Source organism: Artibeus jamaicensis, unplaced genomic scaffold (assembly GCF_021234435.1).
Source record: "Artibeus jamaicensis isolate MK-2021 breed Jamaican fruit bat unplaced genomic scaffold, CSHL_Jam_final contig_851, whole genome shotgun sequence".
In the NCBI taxonomy this organism is placed as follows: Eukaryota; Metazoa; Chordata; class Mammalia; order Chiroptera; family Phyllostomidae; genus Artibeus; species Artibeus jamaicensis.
The window spans coordinates 5,258,060-5,277,844 of NW_026521986.1; the positions used below are offsets into that span (position 1 = coordinate 5,258,060).

General features: G+C 41.2%; 1 protein-coding gene across 2 annotated transcripts in view; it reads right to left on the reverse strand.

Annotated features, from left to right (window-relative positions):
• Positions 1 to 2,031: 2,031 nt before the first annotated feature.
• The window catches only part of PPP2R5E (protein phosphatase 2 regulatory subunit B'epsilon), a 154,526-nt gene continuing 136,772 nt past the window's right edge, over positions 2,032 to 19,785 (reverse strand). The window contains exons 11-14 of one of the 2 annotated variants that reach the window (XM_037126017.2): positions 19,152 to 19,271; positions 14,958 to 15,085; positions 12,442 to 12,543; positions 2,032 to 6,711 (exon numbers count right to left, since the gene is read on the reverse strand). In XM_037126017.2, the coding sequence (XP_036981912.1) occupies positions 6,612 to 6,711; positions 12,442 to 12,543; positions 14,958 to 15,085; positions 19,152 to 19,271 (450 nt within the window). In that variant the 3' untranslated portion in view covers positions 2,032 to 6,611. The remainder of the gene's footprint in view (positions 6,712 to 12,441; positions 12,544 to 14,957; positions 15,086 to 19,151; positions 19,272 to 19,785) is intronic. The other variant, XM_037126016.2, reaches the window with a different exon arrangement.

Sequence of the window (19,785 nt, forward strand, 5' to 3'; positions counted from 1 at the left end):
GGGATTGGGTTAAAGGACCCGAAAGGCCTGGTACAGAAGTCTGGGGGAGCTCCTAGGAAAATGGGAAGAACTGGGAATGGAAACAGCAGGATGAATGAGGTAAGGTTCTTTCTTGCAAGAAGGGAGTGAATTTCAGTCTTTCAGTTACGGGGAGTAAAATTTGACACATGCACTTAGAAGCAGTGATCTTACTGCATAGTGACCACTGTTCAGAGCACATCAGGGTCAGACTCTTGGCTCAGTACTTGGTAGAACCTCAGGTGTCTTGTCCTTATCCACAAAATGGAGATGACAACTTCTCCCCAGAATTGCTGTGAAAAGTTAATGGATACAAATTCTTAGCACAATTCAAGGCTCACAGTATTTGATAAGTGATAGCTATCAAATTATTCATTTATATTTAAGTCACCACTTTAGATAACAGGTAATTTATTGCAGGTTTTAAGTTACTATGGGCCAGGCTTTGTGATAACTGCTTTACAAATAGTATCTAATGTAATATAACATTATAAACTACCATTTTTACCTGCATTTTACAAATGAAACTTGAGGCTTAGATCAGGAACCTTTCCCAAAGCTGCACAGCTGATAAAATAGCAGAGCCCAAGTGGGATCCCGAGGGTCTCTGCTTTCCAAGCCCCTGGCCTTCACCTTGGGTGATTCTGGCCAGAACCTCTCACCCGAAGACCATCAGCAAGGATGAAGGGGGCTGGGGCTGACGTCCTTCCCAGTACCAGGCCTCACATCATCTGGCACCCACTCAGCTTCACTACAAATTGTACGATTAATTCAGACTACGATTTTAAAAGTAAACTAAACAGTTAGAATGACAGAAAATCTGAACATCAGAGAATGGGCGAGAATGTGGACTGAGCCAATCAGTAAACACTGGCCCAATCAATCAATGAGTTTGTCTTCTAGTGGACTTTTAGGTACAGGGAGCGGGCAGCATGTAGCTATCCAACTTTTTAATCTGCCTTTTCAAGAATAAATTACACAATGAAGATGTACCATTAAAAATCAAATTTTAATTCCCCTTGCTATTCCATGGTATAGTCCGTTGAAAAATAATCTAATGTGAACTTGATGTACTAGAAACCACCTGGATACACTATTAAATAAAAATCTGGGAAGTAGGGATTGGGCTGTATCTTTACTTTGCCTCCATTATCATAAATATGTCTTTACAGGACGGGAGGCAATGTGGATTAGGATTAGATAGATACTCCATTGAAATAAACTGAAATTTCTTTGAACCCTTAAATCTGTTATAAGTTTCTTCCTGCCCCCCCATAATTTAGCAGGATCTTCAGATGTTACAAATGATTATGCTTTAAAATACAAAATTTCTATGTTTACAAAAATGTTTCTCTCCAACTCAGAGTTTAACATGAAACACTTAATTAGCTCTACAGGGTTCCAAGTCTAACGTGATTTAATCAGTCACCTAAATCAAGTGCATTACAAAGACATGTCCTCTGGTTGATTCAAGACAACACTCCTCTCGTCACACTACAGTGAAACCCATGTCCCCTCCACTTGAATCTGAGCAGGCCCTGTGACTGCTTGGCCAATAAATTTGGCAAAAGTGATGCCAAGACAGTTTCTAAAGGGCCGAGGCCTCAAAGAGAGCGGTTCCCACTCCGTCTCTTAGAACAATCGTTCTTAGAGCCCAGTGGCCAAGCTGTGAGGACAGCAAGGAAGCCCCCTAAGGATGTCATGAACTAAGGCCTCCTGGACCCCAAACCAACAGCAGCTCCGACTTGCCAGCCATGGGCGTGAGCTGTGTTTGGAAGTGAGTTCTCCTACCCCCCAACCCATGTTGACATTTGAGGGGTGGAGACAAGATGGTCATTTGTCTTGGGTGGTCATGCCACTAAGTTTTGGAGTAGCTTGTACACAGCGACAGACAGCAGCCCACTCCAATTTTCCCTCGATGAACACCTGAACATACCAACCCCACCGTCTCAAGTACATCAACCCAACAACCTACGATCTGTGTGGTTCACAAGGCCAGAGGTGAGAAACAAACACACAATCAGGCACCTGAAAACTCTTCACTGCTTCTTTATTAGGATGCACCCACAGTACAGAGCCTCTCACACAATCGTGAAAGGGGAGGATTACATTTCTCTTTGGGAGCACCTTCATTTTTGTTTCTGTTACCACTTTTGACGAAAGTAAATCATTTTCAAAGAAAAACATTTTAAATTCCACGTGTGTATAAGACTCAGCTTGCATTTTGTCCTGTTTGAAAAGGAAGTAGTAGCCTATTTGAGCCAGAGCTGGAAGATTGTTTTGTGGCATTTGAACTTTGATGGAGGAAAAGAAGTCTTCGCTGTCTGGTTGAACCAGTCTATAATTTTCATATGCAACTTTTCATATCAAAAATGTTTCATTTTTACCTCTACCCACAAACAGATGCTGTTTAAACACACACACACACACACACACACGCGCACGCACGCACGCAACTAAACAAAACCATTCATGAACCACAGCATTTCTAACAGGGAAAAATAAACTTTTGCTGCCCTCTCCTGCTAAAACAATGAAATACTAAAATACCAAAAGATGCATGAAGCTAAAGCAAAATCCTCAAACCAAAAGCAATGGACATGGCATTCTCATATACCTCTCAAAAATCAGACAACCACCAGAAAATGTATTGTAATATTTATATTTGAAAGTTCCCCACTGATACATGAGGTTTGGGTTACAACTTATTTACAGTAAGTGATTTCTAAAAAAGTAGAGAAGGGAAGAAAGAAAAAGGAGGGTGGGGGAGGGAAGAAGGGGGAGTAGAGGAAACCTATATTCATAGACATCATCACAGGGGGTGTTTATTTCCATGAGAGACCCCGCCGCTGCTACCACGCACAAGCAGCAGCACAAGTGAACATTCCACCAGTTTGAAATTTGCTCAACTTTCTCTCAAGATGCACCATTGTTTCAGATTTTCAAAATGAAATACTGAGAAACATAAAATGCATTGCCAATACACCTACTATAAAAATCCTTTGTGGCTCGTTCCTTAACTCCACTCAGAGAAAGCAGCTGAGCCAGAATATAAAAATAAAAATATTGATGTGCAAATAAAAAACATCACCGATCATGCCTCATGTCTGTCACCTCTCTGCTGTAGGTGACCAGTCACTTTGTGAGAACATTGGTAATAGCATCAAGAGAGAGAATCTTTTCATTTCCTGGGCCAGGTTAGTGCATCTGATTAAAAGGGGAGAAAAAAAGACAAAACAGAGAGGGGGAAAAAATAACTCTTAAAAATGCCTGTAACATCCATACATTTTCCCTTTCCCACCCTTCCCCCACAAAAAAATAAAAAAGCTTTTAAAGCTCTAAATATACTTTTTTTTTTCTTTCCATAGTGTGATTGAGCCTAGGGCTACACATTTTAAGTATAGCAGGTGCAATTACAAGCAATTCCTGGCTCTGCACCCCGGACTGCCCCACGTATAGGAGGTACAAAATAAATTAAACCCTTCCCTTTAGGCGCGCAGCCCAAGGTGAAGGAGCATAACCCTGCTTGTGAGTATCCAGCGGCATCGAGGGTATTATTTATTTCTTACTTTTTAATTTTTTCTTATTTTATAAAAAAACAGATGTTAGGGAGAGCAAAATATAATAAAATTTAAAAGGACACAAACTAAATACTGAGGGGAACTGCGGACACTCACACAATGAGAAAGGAATGCATGCTTGATTCGAGGGACCAAATGGGTCAATTCACTCACATGGTTTTTCCAGGCCCACAGCCTAAGGCCTCTCGCATCACTCTGAACCACAGGGTTTGTTTTTTTCTTCCAAAGACACTCTTAATCCTACCCCTGAAACCAATATGGTAGGGATAAGTTTGGAGTGATCATCACTCACTAACTACAATATTCGCTATTTAAAAAATAGATTTATATATAGTTCTGGAAATTATGAAGCAAACAAAATAGAACACGAAGATGCATTTGTCACAATGAGCTCAAGTTGCAGCAACAGGAGAAACGTGGGGGAGGACAGAGGGCTGCTGCAAATGCAGCAAGTACGTCCTTAAAATGTCACGTAGTGCGACAGTCAGGTCACCTCAGTTACTCTGCGTCACCGGACACAACATGACGAATGTCACATTGTCACTTCCAACTAAAAAAGAAAAGACAGTGTTTCTTCTCAGAAGTTGCCCGATGAATTTTAGACATATATCTAAAATTGCTTCGTTAAGTATGTCTAAAATTTGGCTTTATTCTTCTCAGTTTGGAATGATCAACATAGAAATTGACATCAGGGCTATCTGTGCAGTTCTCCCCTTACCTCTGAGGACAGGGTAAGGTACACACACAGGGCCCTGGTCTTTCTCATTTCAAATGACTGCATTTCATTCTAATGGGCAGAGATGCTTCATAAACCTGTGATTTTAATGTCCACCATCTAAAAAGATGAAATAATGGCAAACAAAAGTTTATACTGTCAAAACTAAATGTAATGCAAAGTCAAAACTAACGAGCTAAAACCAGAGGTGATTTGCTACAAATTTATGTTTTATCTGTAGTATCTGAACTTGCACCTTTGCTCCGACACTTTGAAAGGAAGTTGTTTCATCTCTGGCAGCCTCGGCCAATTTTACATTGAATCCCCGTGAATATTCTTAAAAAAAAAAAATCTACGAATTCCATTAAACCATGTTGTGTTTGGTGCTGCATGACTCTTTTACTGCTGTTTCTTTTTCAGAATTAACAATGCCAAGTTTTCTTTCTGTTTTACAAGGTTGTTGAGATGACAATATCCAACATTAGCTGACTTTCACGCACAAACTGTGACCTGATAATCCTGAAATACTTAACAGGGAAGAAAGGTCGGCAGCCTCCCCCGCCCCCCTTTTTGGAAACAATACAACTGCATATTCTACTTTGTATTTAAATGGAAGAAAATATACAAGCCCATATTGATATTATATTTCTACTAAGAGCAACAACAGTTCATATGTTCATGTTTGCTGCTATCACAATTCAACGCATGAACATGGAGTCAGCTCTATACTGTGAATACTGCTGCAAGTGATGGTTTAGGATTATCAACTCACACTGCCACATCCGTCACAAGCAAAAGCATCCTGGAAACAAGCCCCAAACACATAACTTTCAGTACATAATAATGCAACCACATTAGGTAAGTACATACTGTATACAAGTTTTATCAGTATTTTTATCTCCCCAAGGTGTCAAGAGTCCTCTTTTAAATACAAAGCAGAGAGCCAATAAGATGTATCTATGATACAGCCCTAGATTTGTTTTGTTCAGGTTTTTTTTGTATTTTTTCTTAAACAATTTGGTCACAATGCACCTTTGATATAAAAGCATTTTTAAACTTTATTATTAATACTCAGGACATTAGGAATTTCCAGATTTTTTTCAGTAGCATTTGTAGAACCACTTTTGGTAACAAATACAGTAGTTAGGAATACGCATCCAATTCAGAATGCATAATAATGTTTATCCTGAATCCTTTCCGGCTAAAAACAGGGCTGGCGCTGTGATGAGATATAGGAGAATCTACAAAAAAACACTGTAACATGTTTGTTTTTTCCCAGAGGCTACATCCTCTTTTGCTGGAATACTTTATAAATACATATTAAAAAGTAAGGCAACAACTCCAAACAGTCCAGGCTGTTTGCTCAACTCCATTCCCAATTAGATTCGCAATCCTGGCAATCAATTTCAAGGTTGTACTGTTTAGTGTTTGTCTTTCTGATTTCAAAATGGTCCAAAAGGATGTTTTCTGACATTTCTACAACATCTCTGGCGTGTGTGTGTTCAATGATGTACGCAACTAATACTGGTCAGGTACTGAAGCCTACAAATGTCCCAGTGCCTGTTTTCAAAGGATTCAAGACATTGATTTGGATTCACCACAAACTTGCACGAATCCAGACTTCCCTTCCCTACTATGTTTATCACCTCTTCTCTTTACTCCTAATTTTAAAACTACAGGAGTACCAGGACTACCTGGTTACTGGAAAGATGTTCACTCCAGTAAACAAAACTTTTATCAGGGGCCTTTATAATTAATCCGTGGCCCCATTGGAAGTGGACAATCAACTCATGAAGATGTGCAAAAGGAGATGTCAAATACAGTCAAGTTATCCAGAAGAGGATGTTGTACAAACTTACATGAAAATGACAGTCTTTTTTTTCTTCCTTTACTATAAATACATTTAACAGCTTAGCAGAAAGACAAGCTAAATTTAAGATTGTTCACATTTAAAAATTGTTTCATACTCTCTGCTAATGATAAATAAGGAATCCTGACGCTGGGATTTTAACAGCAATTTCATTAACACATCTCTGAAGACTGCTTTTTTTTTTTTTAAGGGTTAGAACAATGATTATGTTTGCAATGTTCTGAGAAGTCCATCTACTGTCCAAACTTTGGATTGAAGTCCTTATTTTTTTCCTTTACTTAGAGACAGGTATATACAGTGCTGTTGTAATAATGAAACAAATGTGAAATCTACTGTAAAGTTGCACAATACAGAAAACTGTTGCTCCATCTTCTACTACATAAATGTGTGACTCCACAGGTTAGTAATGTTGCTGGCGTCGTTTTTGTTAGGTTGGAATTATGCCGTCACGTCGAAGGCCTCTCTTCAGCTCCAGATCCTCCAGTTTTTTCCATAATTCTTCACGCTCCTTTTCTTTCTTTTTCTCACTAGGAAAGAAACAGAACACAAGGTAAATACCTGAGAAGGTTTAAAGAGATTATTCATCAATAACTGCCCCTTTGACATACTTTTCCCCATATATGTTTTAAAAGGTCTTTGAAATGTTTGGCCTTAAGCTTGTGGGTGTTTTTGCTTTTTGGTTTTTCCTCTCTTGCTCTTTATTTACTTTTTGACACTTACACAAAGTAATGTTAATGAAGAGAGTAGGAGATGACAAAAATATTTTTAAGATTTTAAAGATTTGTTTATATTTAGACAGAGGAAGGGAGAAAGAGATGGAAACACCAATGTGTGGTTGCCTCTCGTGTGCCCCCTACTGGGGAACTGGCCTGCAACCCAGGCATGTGCCCTGACTGGGAATCAAACCAGCAATCCTTTGGTTCACAGGTGTGCACTCAAACCACTGAACCACACCAGCCAGGGCCAGATTTTATATTAATATTCCTTTATACTTATTATAGAATATTTACTTCAAAATTACTGGGAAACAAAAACAAGGATCATTTCTATGTATGTCATACTAAAACCAAGGACACATTAGTGACTTTCACTAGGGGTCTAGTTAAAACTTCATTTTCTCTGCTTCCAAATATTTAATTTCTCAAAGGGGATGCTAGAAATGACACTAATACAGAAAATGTAGTAGATCAAGAAAATACACTTCCCCTTTATGAGTATCTATTTTTCCTACACTATGTATATTTAAACTCTTTAGCAGTATCTTATCTGTACAATTACTAATGAATCACAAAATTTAAATTATTAATTTGTTTTATACTTATATGAGGCCTGTCTGGAAAAAGTACGACTACTGTTAATATAACCAGAACAGTTTGTGCAACACTGATGTAACCTGGCAGCCAAGGAGAGTGGACTGGAATGCACATGCGTGAACAATAATGACTTCACTGTACTAGTCAGTGGGGACAGTAGACACCCTTAAGGAGTATGTGTGCTGTGTGGCCATCGCACTCAAAATGACTGAGCAGCCCTGGCTGGTGTGGTTCACTGTATTCAGCGCTGGCCTGTGAACCAAAAGGCCGCCAATCTGATTCCCCGTCACAGCACATGCCTGGGTTGCCGGCCAGGTCCCCAGTTGGGGGCACGAAAGAGGCAACTAACCAATGTTTCTCTCACTTTCTCCCTCCCTTCACCTCTTTCTAAAACTAAATAGATAAAATCTTAAAAAATAAAGCAAGATGACTGAGCAAGTAGAGTAATGAATCTACATGAAATTTTTACATTAAGCTTGCACATTCCTCCACAGAAACTATCTGGATTATTCCGAAGGCCACAGCTGTGCTTTGGCAGCTTCATCATGATACTGTGCCTGCTCATCATCATGTCTTATGTAGAGTGTTTTGGGCAAACATTAAAAAAACACCCAAGTGACCGGGCCCCCCTACAGCTAATTTTGGTACCCTATAACTTTCGGGTTTTGCTAAAATTAAAATCACCTTATTTAAAAGGAAAGAGATTTTCCGCCATCGATGAGATTAAGGAAAACACGACAGAGCAGCTGGTGGCAAATGGGAGAACTGTGTGAGGGCCCGAGGTGCCTACTGTGAAGGAGACTGAGGCATCATTGTCCTGTGTACAATGTTTCTTGTATCTTCTTCAATAAATGTCTCTATTTTTCATAGTACATGGCTGGATACCTTCTGGACAGACCTCATAAAACCAAATTAAATATTCTTTCTCTTGTGATTTTCAATTTTAATGATCTGGACAGAACTTTGTTGATATAATTATATATTAAAATTTTAATGTTTCAAGTCTTCAAATTTAGTTCAACATTAATTTGAGTAATGACTTCCAGTCTTTTGGAAAAATTGGCAAAATTTACCAAAACTCTAAATGTCTAAAACAGGGTTAACAATTTTATTTTGGCAAGGACATTTTTAGATAACATTTAACATCAACCAAGTTGGAAGTACATAATCCAGGAATACAACAATCATTCTGTAAATTAAGTTTGTGTGTATTAAAAATAATTCACTGCACTGTCCCTAGCTTCCCTATGTTGTGACAAACCAGTAAACAGCACACCCAAATGACATCTACGTGCCCATAAATTCAGATAATTCCTGAAGAAAGGGGCTCACCCATCTCGGGCATGGGTGATATGGTCCTGGAGCTATGTTACCTAGCATGGGTTTAATGTCAGCCATAGTACAGTACTGACTCAGGGAAATCCACACAGGTTAAGTGAAATTTGTAAATAATTCCAATGTTTTATATACTTTATAGCATCATCAATTTTTTAAAGTTATATTTGATATCTATAGCAACAGAAATAAATGAATCTTCATTTCCTCTCCCCCCAAAATATCTCTAGCAATATTTAGGTAATTTTATATTCCCATCCCACTAATCTTAAGGAAATATTTAAGTATGTAATATGGTAATTAATATTATTGTTTCATCATTCATATTTTGTTATTTTAAGCCTTGTTTCCCATAATTAGTTTCAGCTACCTCAAATATAATCTGCACAGTATAAATTTCAGTGGCTATAATAGTTTTTCAAACAATTACCTATTGGGTATTTTTGACCCTGAAAAATTGTATTAATAGGGCAACAGGGGCAAGATTAGATAATCCTTCAATCATTGTGGATTCCAGATTCTTAACTGTAAAAGCAAGCTATTTGGTCAATTACCACCTTTGTTTTCTCAGTATACTTGATGGACAGTGTGCTAAGTGCAAATAAACGTTATCAGAGAACACTAATTAGAGTACATTTAAATCAACTCTGTATAGAGCCTACTGAGTTTCAAAGCATATGACCTTTACATCTGGAATGAACGATGAAATTGGTAGGCAACGACTTAGAAACTTTATTCAACTAAAAAAAAAAAACAGTTTAAACATATATTAGGTTCATATTGCCCTGACAGTTTAAATTAAGAAGCAACATCATTGAAATACTCATCATCTTATCACTGAAGGCCTTCATTCATATCTTTGATCAAAAGTTTTATGGCATTTGATGCAATCTGTCCTGTGGAGGCTGTTCTTCCAGATGAACTTTATGCTGATTTATCTCAAATCTTTTATGCTGACAACTTCATCTTCAAACATTCTAAATATTTCCATCGTTAGTGTCATCCCCATTCTTTCCCACTTTCCTCTCTGTCTGTAGGTGGGAATTTAAAAACTTAACTGTGCTGTCAATCTAGGGATATTGTCAAATTCTCTCCCGATTTCAGTTTTATACAGCACTACTGCTGGCACGCGTACCTAACCGTGTTAGTTACTTATTCCACCCACTGTAGCAGATTACTGGTAAGACTTAACACCGTATCTGAACTGAAACAGTTACTATCATCTTGCCATCCAGAAGTGAATTCTTTCATTCAGTTCTTCTCTGAAAGCACCAAATAAATCTCTTTATTCTCTTTTCCTATTTCTGTATCTGTGAAGAAACCAATGTTTCCATCTATTCAGTAAAACCTTTGATTGCTAACTGGAAAAAGTATTACCCTTGCTTTAAAAAAAGAAAAAACAAAACCCTTCTCTCATTAAGAAAGTCCACTCACTTTAAGTCATTTTAATACACCAGATCATCAGAATCAACTTTACAGTGTCTATTCCTGGTCCCCTTGGCTAATTCTTATCTTTTTCAAGAGTTTGGTCTAGTTTAAATAATGAATGATCAGAAAGCAGCTTTAGTATTAAAGTTCAATAAGTATGAATTAATTCAATCAACTGCACTATGTTAGAAATAAGGTCACTAATACTACTAACTGTGTTCTACAGATGTCATCCTTAATCAACTGGAATAATAAACTTTTAGTTGCTAAAAAGGAACACTATGTACAACACACTCTTTAATGGTACATCGCAGTATGAAAATGTGTATTGTACCTCCTTTATTCAGATAACATTCTAAGTTTGCACCTATGGTCATACCACCCTGAATGCGCCCGATGTCCTCCATCTAAGTTTGGGACAAGAAAAGTTACTATAAACTCAATAATTTGCAAATTATTGAAAAAACTGTAAATATATTAAAAGTTCTTTAAATTGCAAGCATGACAACATATCCTGTAACTGATATTTACTCCACTACTGTATAAAAATCTTAGCCTTTCCTGACTATAGTTAAACACCTGCCATATTCCATAATTAAGTTGCTTTTCAATATATCACATCCTGATCATTTTTCTTCAATGACTGGGATGGTCCTTTGTCTCCTGCCACCAAACCTTTCCCCTCCTTGCTCTCTTTATCATTAAAATACAAGTAATACCCTCAAAATCAGGCAAAGCAAAGAAGCAAGGGAACCGCAGACTGCTTTGCTCAAGAGATTCCACGGGTCCTGGTGTGAACCATCGCACACCTCTGGGACCTTCTGAGGTCCGTGGTTTTAAAAAGTGGCATTGGCTTCTGTGCAATCCAAGCCACAACCCAGAAGCCCCACTACTAACAAACTCTCTAGACTTTCCTCAATCTCTTCAAGTGCATACATGCTGCAGTCTAAACATTTGTGTCTGCTCCCCCCTCCCCCCCACCAAATTCATATGCCGAAATCCTGACTCCCAAAGGTGATGAAATTAGTAGGTGAGGCCCTTCCGGGGCGTGATTAGGCCATAAAGATGGACCCCCTTGTAAATGGGATTACTGTTCTTACAGGAAGCCCCACAGAAACCCCTGACCCCTTCCACCAAGTGAGGACACAGTGAGATGGTGCCAGGTGCAAACCAGAAAGGCAGCCCTCATCCCACCACGCCGGCACCCTGCTCTTGGACTTCCGGTCTCCAGAACTGTGGGCAATGACTTTCTGGTTTCTATAAGCCACCATAAAACACCCACATGTGGTATCTTATTATAGCAGCCTGAATGGACTAAGACAACATCTTTTGGAAAGATGGACCATAAGTAACAAAACTGAAGAATCATATAATTAAAATCAAGAAAGGCTTCACTCAGCCATAAGCATTTATTATAAAGAGTAAAACTGCTTTTTGCCCCCTTCTGGTCTTAAACGTTTCAAGGTTCGTACAATACCAGACTCTTCCCCTCCCTCTTCTTTTCACTGCCCTTTAAGTTATCATGCACTTGCTGGGTCTAGAATAGAAAATAAGTTCTGGGCCAAAGAGCTGAACAAAATGGTGCCTCATCCCTCCCGCTGCCAAAGTGAAGTACAAGATCAGCCCAACTGTATTTCAAATAAGTTCAGAATGGGAATGAATCCAGATGGCAAACTACCTGGTGGTCCCCTCAAGTGGGCCTGAAATACCAGCTGTGTGTCAAGCTCTTAACCCTGAGGCAGAAGAGAAATGTTATAAAAGGAGGGAGGAAAGCAGCCTTTTTCAAAATGACAGTTCATCACCCAGTGGTACACTAATAACGACACAGCTAATGAGCATGCAAAAATGAACAAATAAAAAAAATGGAGCCTTGGCTGACGTGGCTCAGTGGACTGAGCGCTGGCCTGCGAAACAGAGAGTCACAGTTCAATTCCCAGTCAGGGCACATGCCTGGGTTGGAGGCCAGGTCCCCAGTAGGGGGCGCATGAGAGGCAACCACACATTGCTGTTTCCCTCCCTTTCTCTCTCTGAAACAATAAATAAAATCTTTTTAAAAAATGAACCCAAATAAATAAAATTGTGCTGCTTAGGATTTTGGTGCAAGCAAACAACTTTAGCAAAGAGCAAAGAAAGAACTCGATAGTTTTATGCATAGCTGACAAAAAAGCTTTAAAAAGTTACCGCTGACGATCTGACTTGTATGTGGCTGTCAGCTCATCAAACATGGTGCTGTTCATTTCCATAAACGCCTTCAGCACGTTGTAGACTAACGCCACGATAGCCCTGCAAGCAGAGAAAGGGGACGGGCTGGTTAGTCTCACGTGTGGGACGCACAAGCTGGGACCGGGCTCCAGGTCCCGCACACGATCTCTGCCCCTTTTTAGTCGGAACCAGGGAGGACCTACAGTTCAGTTCCACAGCAAGAGTTACATTCTTCACTGTTCAAAATAAAGTATCTTTCTGAGGGATGGCAGGATTAGGAAAAAAGAAAAGATCTAATTTTTCCCTTCTAATTATTGGTACCCAGAATAGACTCGCCTGTGGGCAGTTGTTAATTCCATTTAGTAAAAGGCAAGTATAATATAAAGCAACTTCACCCTTAAAAATGAGCACCTGTGGTAGAACTAACCTTACAGACCGGAATTTGCATAGAATTTTATTTTTAAAGGGATAATATACATAATTCATCAAAATCAAAAGCTGTTCCCATGGAAACAGGTAATATGTATTATTCATATTCAAAGGTATGATACTAAACCCCTTTAAGTTGGGCGGTTTAATATGAGTTATGTTTCTAGTTGTGCCTTGCATCAGTCCATTCACACCTGCTTAGTCCCCAGTACATTGCCTGGTAAGGCCACTGGCAAGCTGGTCATGGCTGCTATTAGCTACGGAACACTCTACAGCCAAATAGCTGAGACAGTGGTCTGCCCTTCTCAGTACCAAGTGGAAGAATAAGCTCTTGGGCAACGTGCACGCTCTCCCACAATGGGCTCGGCAGCTTCAGACTAGAGTCTAAAGAGCACTGCCCTTTGCGAAAAGACACAATGGTGCTTCCATTTTGCAACACCATGCTCCCAATGCCTCTGAAAAGGCACTGGTAAAAGGCCGTATGTTAAATAAATAATGGGTTTGCTGTCTCCAAAACATTTATAAGAATATCTTCTTCCTGTGTTGCTTCTTCCCATTGCCCATTTTTAAAAAGATTTTATTTATTTATTTTTAGAGAGAGGGAAAGAGAAGGAGAAAGAGAGGGAGAGAAACTATAATGTGTGGCTGCCTCTCACGTGCCCCACACTAGGGACCTGGCTTGCAACCCAAGCATGTGCCCTGAGTGGGAATCGAACTGCGACCCTTGGGTTCTCAGCCCGCGTTCAATCCCCTAAGCCACACCAGCCAGGGCCCACTGCCCATTATTAAAGGAAAACGTATGCTCCCTTCTGGTCAAGGGAATGACTTCCTAAGCACGGTACTGAGTGGAGAGGCACACTGAGCGGTTACAAGCCCTGGTAAAACCCCTCTCTAGATTCTCAAGAGACTATCTGTATAAGGAGACTTAATTGTTTATCAGCTCTTAATTTTTACATGTTTTCTTAATAAAATTTGGCAAATCTGAAAAATGAAAAATGTGTTACAGTTGTATGAAAAACTTTTAAAGCCAAATGACAAATATACTAAATTCTGTGTGCTCATTTTTAATGCAGCATTAACTTTTCTTTCTATTCCACGGGGAAATATGTAAAGCCATTCAATTACAGAATGCTTTAACTTTCATGGGACTAGACATTAAAGTTCTCTTTGAAGACTGTAAACTTTTCTTCCCTAGAAAACACATATAATGACTGAGTTGGTTTTTAAGAAATGGATCTTGGTAGAATGAAAATCAGTTCAGATCACATCCCTCCTCACGACTCTTCAGTGTTCCCTTACCATCTGCTCGGTGAAGGCTCATGTGAGCCCCACGCCCCTTTCCAGCCTTACCTTCCAGCAACCTCCCCAAAACACCTTGTGCTTTAACCCGCAGCTAGATCTGCCTCAAACTCAGATGGATCCACACTCTAAAGGGGCTTCCCCAGCCCTGACCAGTGTAGCTCAGCTGGTTGGGTGGCATCCAGCAAACCGAAAGGTTGCCAGTCAGATTCCTGGTCAGGGCACATGCCTGGGTTGTGGGTTTGATCCCCAGTGGGGGAGCATGTGAGAGGCAACGGATTGATGTTTATCGTTCACATTGATGTTTCTCTTCCTTTCTCCCTCCCATCCCTTCTCTCTCAAAATAAATAAAATCTTTCAAAAAATAAAAATAAAATGGCTTCCCCCACCCCACCCATCACTGTCCACCATCCAATCTCTCCTCTCACTCCAGAGCATGCCCATGTCTGCTGCCTTCACAGACAGGCCAGAAGCCCTCGTGTGGACTGGTGTGTTAACAAAACACACACAAGACACTGTCTTATGAAGTATCCGTTCACTTGTGGGTCTTGCCAACCAGTCAGTGAATTTGAAAAGGGAGGGATTCTATCTATTGTTAGCAACAAGCACAGCATCTGGCACAGAGCAAGCACTGAAGACATTTTATTATGCAAAAGAGAAGGAGGGAGGAAGAGAAGACCAAAAGAAGAGAGCGAGGGAGGGAGGAAGGAAAGGGAAGGGAAGGAGGGAAAGAATGGAGAGGGGGAGAAAGGGAGGAGAAAACCTACGGATTCCAATGTTCTTTTGAAATCCTATAAAGACTGGAAAACATGATGGGAAGGATGACGTTTGAGTTTTCTTCTATCAAGCTCATGATGTATTCATTATTCCAATAATACAGTGCCCTTTCCGCCACCTTTAGGGAGAAAAAAATGTTAAGAAAGAAAAGCACAAAGATAAAATAAAATTATAAATCTCCAAACCAAAGTATTTAAGGTTATTTTTATATCATTCAATCAAATGTAAAATTAGGTATTAATCACACTTTACATTTTTGTGGATTTAGAATATTTCAGGAAGTTACGAGGTGGTCCATCGGTGTGGGGAAGGAAACGACGGTTCCCCTATCTGTGTCTATTCTATCACACTGCCTGCCCGTTTCGTCTGATTCCAGTTTTATGCACAGCTCCCAAGCTCCAGACACCTTTATTCCCTATGCCACAGTTTCCCCGTCACTGTAACCCCCTTCCTGGCTCACCTCTGTCACCCCCCCCCCCCCAGCACATGGCTGGCATTCAGTCCATTGTTGCTGAGAAAAACCCAGCTGCCCGTCGCTGCGGAGCAGTCTCCATTGCGCAGCGCCCCCTATGGCGGGCGCTGTGCCTGCACTGCAGGGGGAACGCCCCACCTTCGCCAGCCCGAGGGCAGTTACTGTTGTGCTCACTGTGTGGAGGGGGACACCGAGGTTCAGAGAGATTGGTAACCCAGCCAAGGTCGCGTCACTAGTAAACGGTAATGTGCCCGGACTCTTTCCAGACTTCGTTTCCGTCTCCCTTCCTTTGAACCACATTAGCCAGGAGAAAGTCACTCTGCTTCCAGACTCGGGGACAACAGTGAACACAGGCCGCCTGCTATCTCATGCCCCTTTTCTCTTACTACCGCACTATCAAATGACTCTATGAATTCCACGGACACCTCAAAAAATAATCTAAAATAATAAGAATAATGAGCCAAAGTCTCCAAAAAATCTAAAAGCTCTAAAAAGAGTAGTTATATAGACAAAGAAAAAAGAGTGGCTTTTTTCATTCAATTAAAGAAATTATGTTTTAATTTAATAAATTAAATTTAATCTTAAATTAATTTTAATTTAGTAAAAATGGCACAAGATGCACCCAACAACAGTCTGTAAGAAATTAGGGACTTTCCATTCTCATTATTCAGCCTCGTTCACAAACTGTCCTGGGACTAGAGGCACCAGGCTCTGAGAGCACAAAGAAAACTGCCACTACTGCACGCTCACTGCATGCCAGGCACTGTGCAAAGCGTTTCGCATACATGTTACCTAATGCTCACAATCAACACACAGAGCAGGTACCATTATATTTTGCAAATAAGGAAACTGAGGCTCAAGGCCACATGTCCAGCAAGTGGCAGACTCCAAAGTCCTTGCTTTTAACCTCATTACTCTGCTATCCCTACGGAGCTCAGGTATCGGTGGGGAAAGGAGGAATCTATGAGCCTGTCCAGTGTGAACTGTGGTAAATGTCGTATCAGATACAGAAATAAAGTGCTGGAAGGAAGGGCAGAAAGAACCACCCAGGTGACGTGGGGGAGGGGAGCGGCAGGGTGGCAGCACAGGAGGTGGCCTCTAAGCTGGACTTCAAAGAATGAAAGGAAAGGGCATTCAAGGCTGAGGGAATCGCAGGAAGGGAGAGCACAGGCACCCGTGTGGACAGTGTGCCCGACGACCATGCAGCACTTGGGTCTCAGACGGGCAGAACATGAAGCAAGGGAAGGAGGGGAGGACAGGAACAGGATGAGGCAGCTCTGAAACTTACAACTCAAAGGAGGAATTTTTAAAGAGACCATGGAGGATGCTGGTAAAGAAGGAGGGAATCTAGGCTTTTCCTGCATCCAATAACGAGCCACTTAATGCTAACAAGTATTCTAATCTGTGTACATCTATATGTTAATATGTAAACCATCTACAGAACGACAATATCCAAGTAAAGCCCCTTAAAGAGGAAAGGCATTGTTTCTACAAGGTAAAAGTTAACATATCTGACACTGGAACAGAACCACTACCTTCCTGGGACCCACTGTCCTCCTACACACAGGGTGGCACTGTCTCTCGGCAGGAACCTTCCGACCCAACGCCACCCCTGCAGTAAGAAGTGATAGGTATCTGGCTACACAGAGAAGCACCAGATAAATGTCTGCTGGAAGAAGAACCTCTTTACTTTCCCTTCTTTTTTGCTCTCAGTTCTACTTCTGTCAAGTAATTTAAAATTCTTTTTTCTTTCTGCTATGGACTGAACTATGTCATGTCCTCAATCCCCACCACCTCCTGTGTTGAAGCCCTAACTCCCAGTGAGTGTATTTGGAGATAGAAGGTAATTAAGGTTAAGTGAGGTCAGAAGGTGTAAGCCCCTAATCCGACAAGCCTGGTGACCTTACAAGACGAGACAGAACACCTCTCTCTCCAGGAAAGACTTTGTGAGGACAAGTGAGAAGGCGTGTCTGCAACACAGAAAGCCAGCCTTCCCCACAGCCCAACTGCGATGGCACACTGACCCCAGACTTCCAGCCTCCAGAACTGTGAGAAGTGACTTGTGCTGTTCAAGCAACACAGCCTGTGGTGTTCTGTTAGGGAACCTGCTATGGTCTAAACATTTGTGGCACCTCAAAACTTGTACGTTAAGATCCCCACCCCCAGAGCTGATGGTCCTAGTAGGCAGAGCCTTTAGAAGGTACTTAGTCATTAGAAAGGAGCCTTCATGAATGGGTTCAGTGCCTTTCAGAAGAGGCCCCAGAGAGCTCCCCAGCCCCTTCTGCCACCTGAGGACACAGCAAGCCTGTGACCCGGAAGAGGGCCCTCACCTAACCATGCCGCCACCTGGATGTCAGACTTCCAGCTTTCTGTTGGTCACAAGCCACCCAATGTGGTGTTCTGTTAGAGTAGTTAGTCCAACTAACACAGCCCTTGCTGACGAAGACCCTCTGTCTTCTGAGTTTCTGAGAATCCCTTCATCCTCCCTGGTGATATTCATTTTAAAACACTCCTGCTCCTTGTCCTCCATTACACCAAACACGCTCACAAAAACTGAGAAATAAGTTAAATAATCCAGATGTTTCATGTTTGAGCACCCAAGCATGTATAATATGCAAAACGCCTACACAGTATCCTGAATTTTTTTTAATCTAGACAAGTGTTAGATCATCTGAATGCAATGGCTCACATAATGGTTTCTGCTCTTTGGGGTTTTAGTTATTTTTTAGCTTTGTGGGACAGTCCCAAGATTGTCACAAGACTGCTGACCTGACCCGCTAGGACGTGTGCAGAGCACAGCCAGTGCCCCTAACTATGCAGGATGATGGCAGTGCAGGGAACAAGCCCAGCATCCAGTCTACTGTCTGCGGTGTGGCTCTGTGCGGCCAACTACAACCTGAACAAGCTCTCCACACCGGCAGGCAGTACATAAAGAGTCAATTCTCTACTCTGCAACTTGGACCTTTGCTGAGATAGCAAAGGGTAAATAAAAGCTGCTGTGATTTCACCCCAGATTACCCACTTCCCTCCTGCACTGGCTCCACTGCAGCTATGCAGCCAGGGCAGGGCTGAGAAAAGGGCTGCCCAGGGTCACCTGCCCTGTATTCTCCCAGAGTGGCCACAAGGAGGCAGAGTGGTGCCACAGGAAGGTCCTGACAAGAAACTACCTACTGACTCCACTCCCTATTAACTTGGGATCTTGAGCAAATTATTCTGAGCCTCGTTTTTATTCATCTACAAAATGGGGTGGGGAGGAGGCATCATAAGATAATCTGAAGTTTGGAAATAATGTATGTAAAGCATCTAGCACAGTATAAAATACTAGTGTCCTTTTCCCATAAGCTTTCTTTAGTACTCTCTCGTACGCACTATAGGAACTCCACCAGTCCACCTCTCTCAGCTACTTTACTCGAGACAAACTACTTCCCACTCTGAGCACAGTGTTCACATCTGTAAAAACCATGCTGGTCTCCGTGCAGGGCAGCCATGAGAACTAAAGTTACTGAGCAGAAAGAACCATCACAGTGGCCGGGGTGTAGCAGGTCCTTGAGATAAAGGCGCCTATTGAAAACATTATTATCACGTGAAAAAACTGCAAATAAGTAACAATGGGTAACTAGGGTCTATTCTATTTTTTCAGTACAAATAAAATTTTACCAAAACAATACATGTTGCATAGGCCACTCTGGCTCACGCCCTCCTTCCCACTGACCTGAAAATGGGGGCTAGATACACACTTGGCAATTTGTTTAAACAAAGGTTCTTGAATTTTAACAAATTGTGAAGGTTCAATCACATCCAATATTTCTTCCAGCTCCCCAAGGAACATAACCTGTAAGTACATGCAAAACACAAAAAGTGTCAGGCACTTCATTAAACAAATCCACAGCAATGAGGGGAATTAAGGGGAGTTCACACTGTTTTAACCAAAATTTACACGTGAGACTAAACATAAACAAATCAGGTATTAACTCCTGTTAGAAGATGTTCATTCACAAGGAATTCACCAGAAGGTACTTGCTGAGAGCAAGTCCTCTACATTCTATGGGGAAAATGTTGGAAAGACTATTTGGGGGAAAATACGATGTTACACCAACTACACAGAACAAGGGCACTGAGACAAAGCAGTGGGTCCTGAGAAACAGATGGCCCCGGGGGGCTCTTCTCTGTTGCTATCGGCCCCGCTATCTGCTCCCCTCACCCACTATTCTTAAACAATGGGTGTGGCGGTCCTGCACGCGGTCCTGTGGCGTGCACGGAAGTCCGGGTAACAGAACGGAGTCGGGGAGTTCCAAGTGATAGATTCACCCTGACAAAGGTGCCCTTTTTACCCTTAGCACACACTG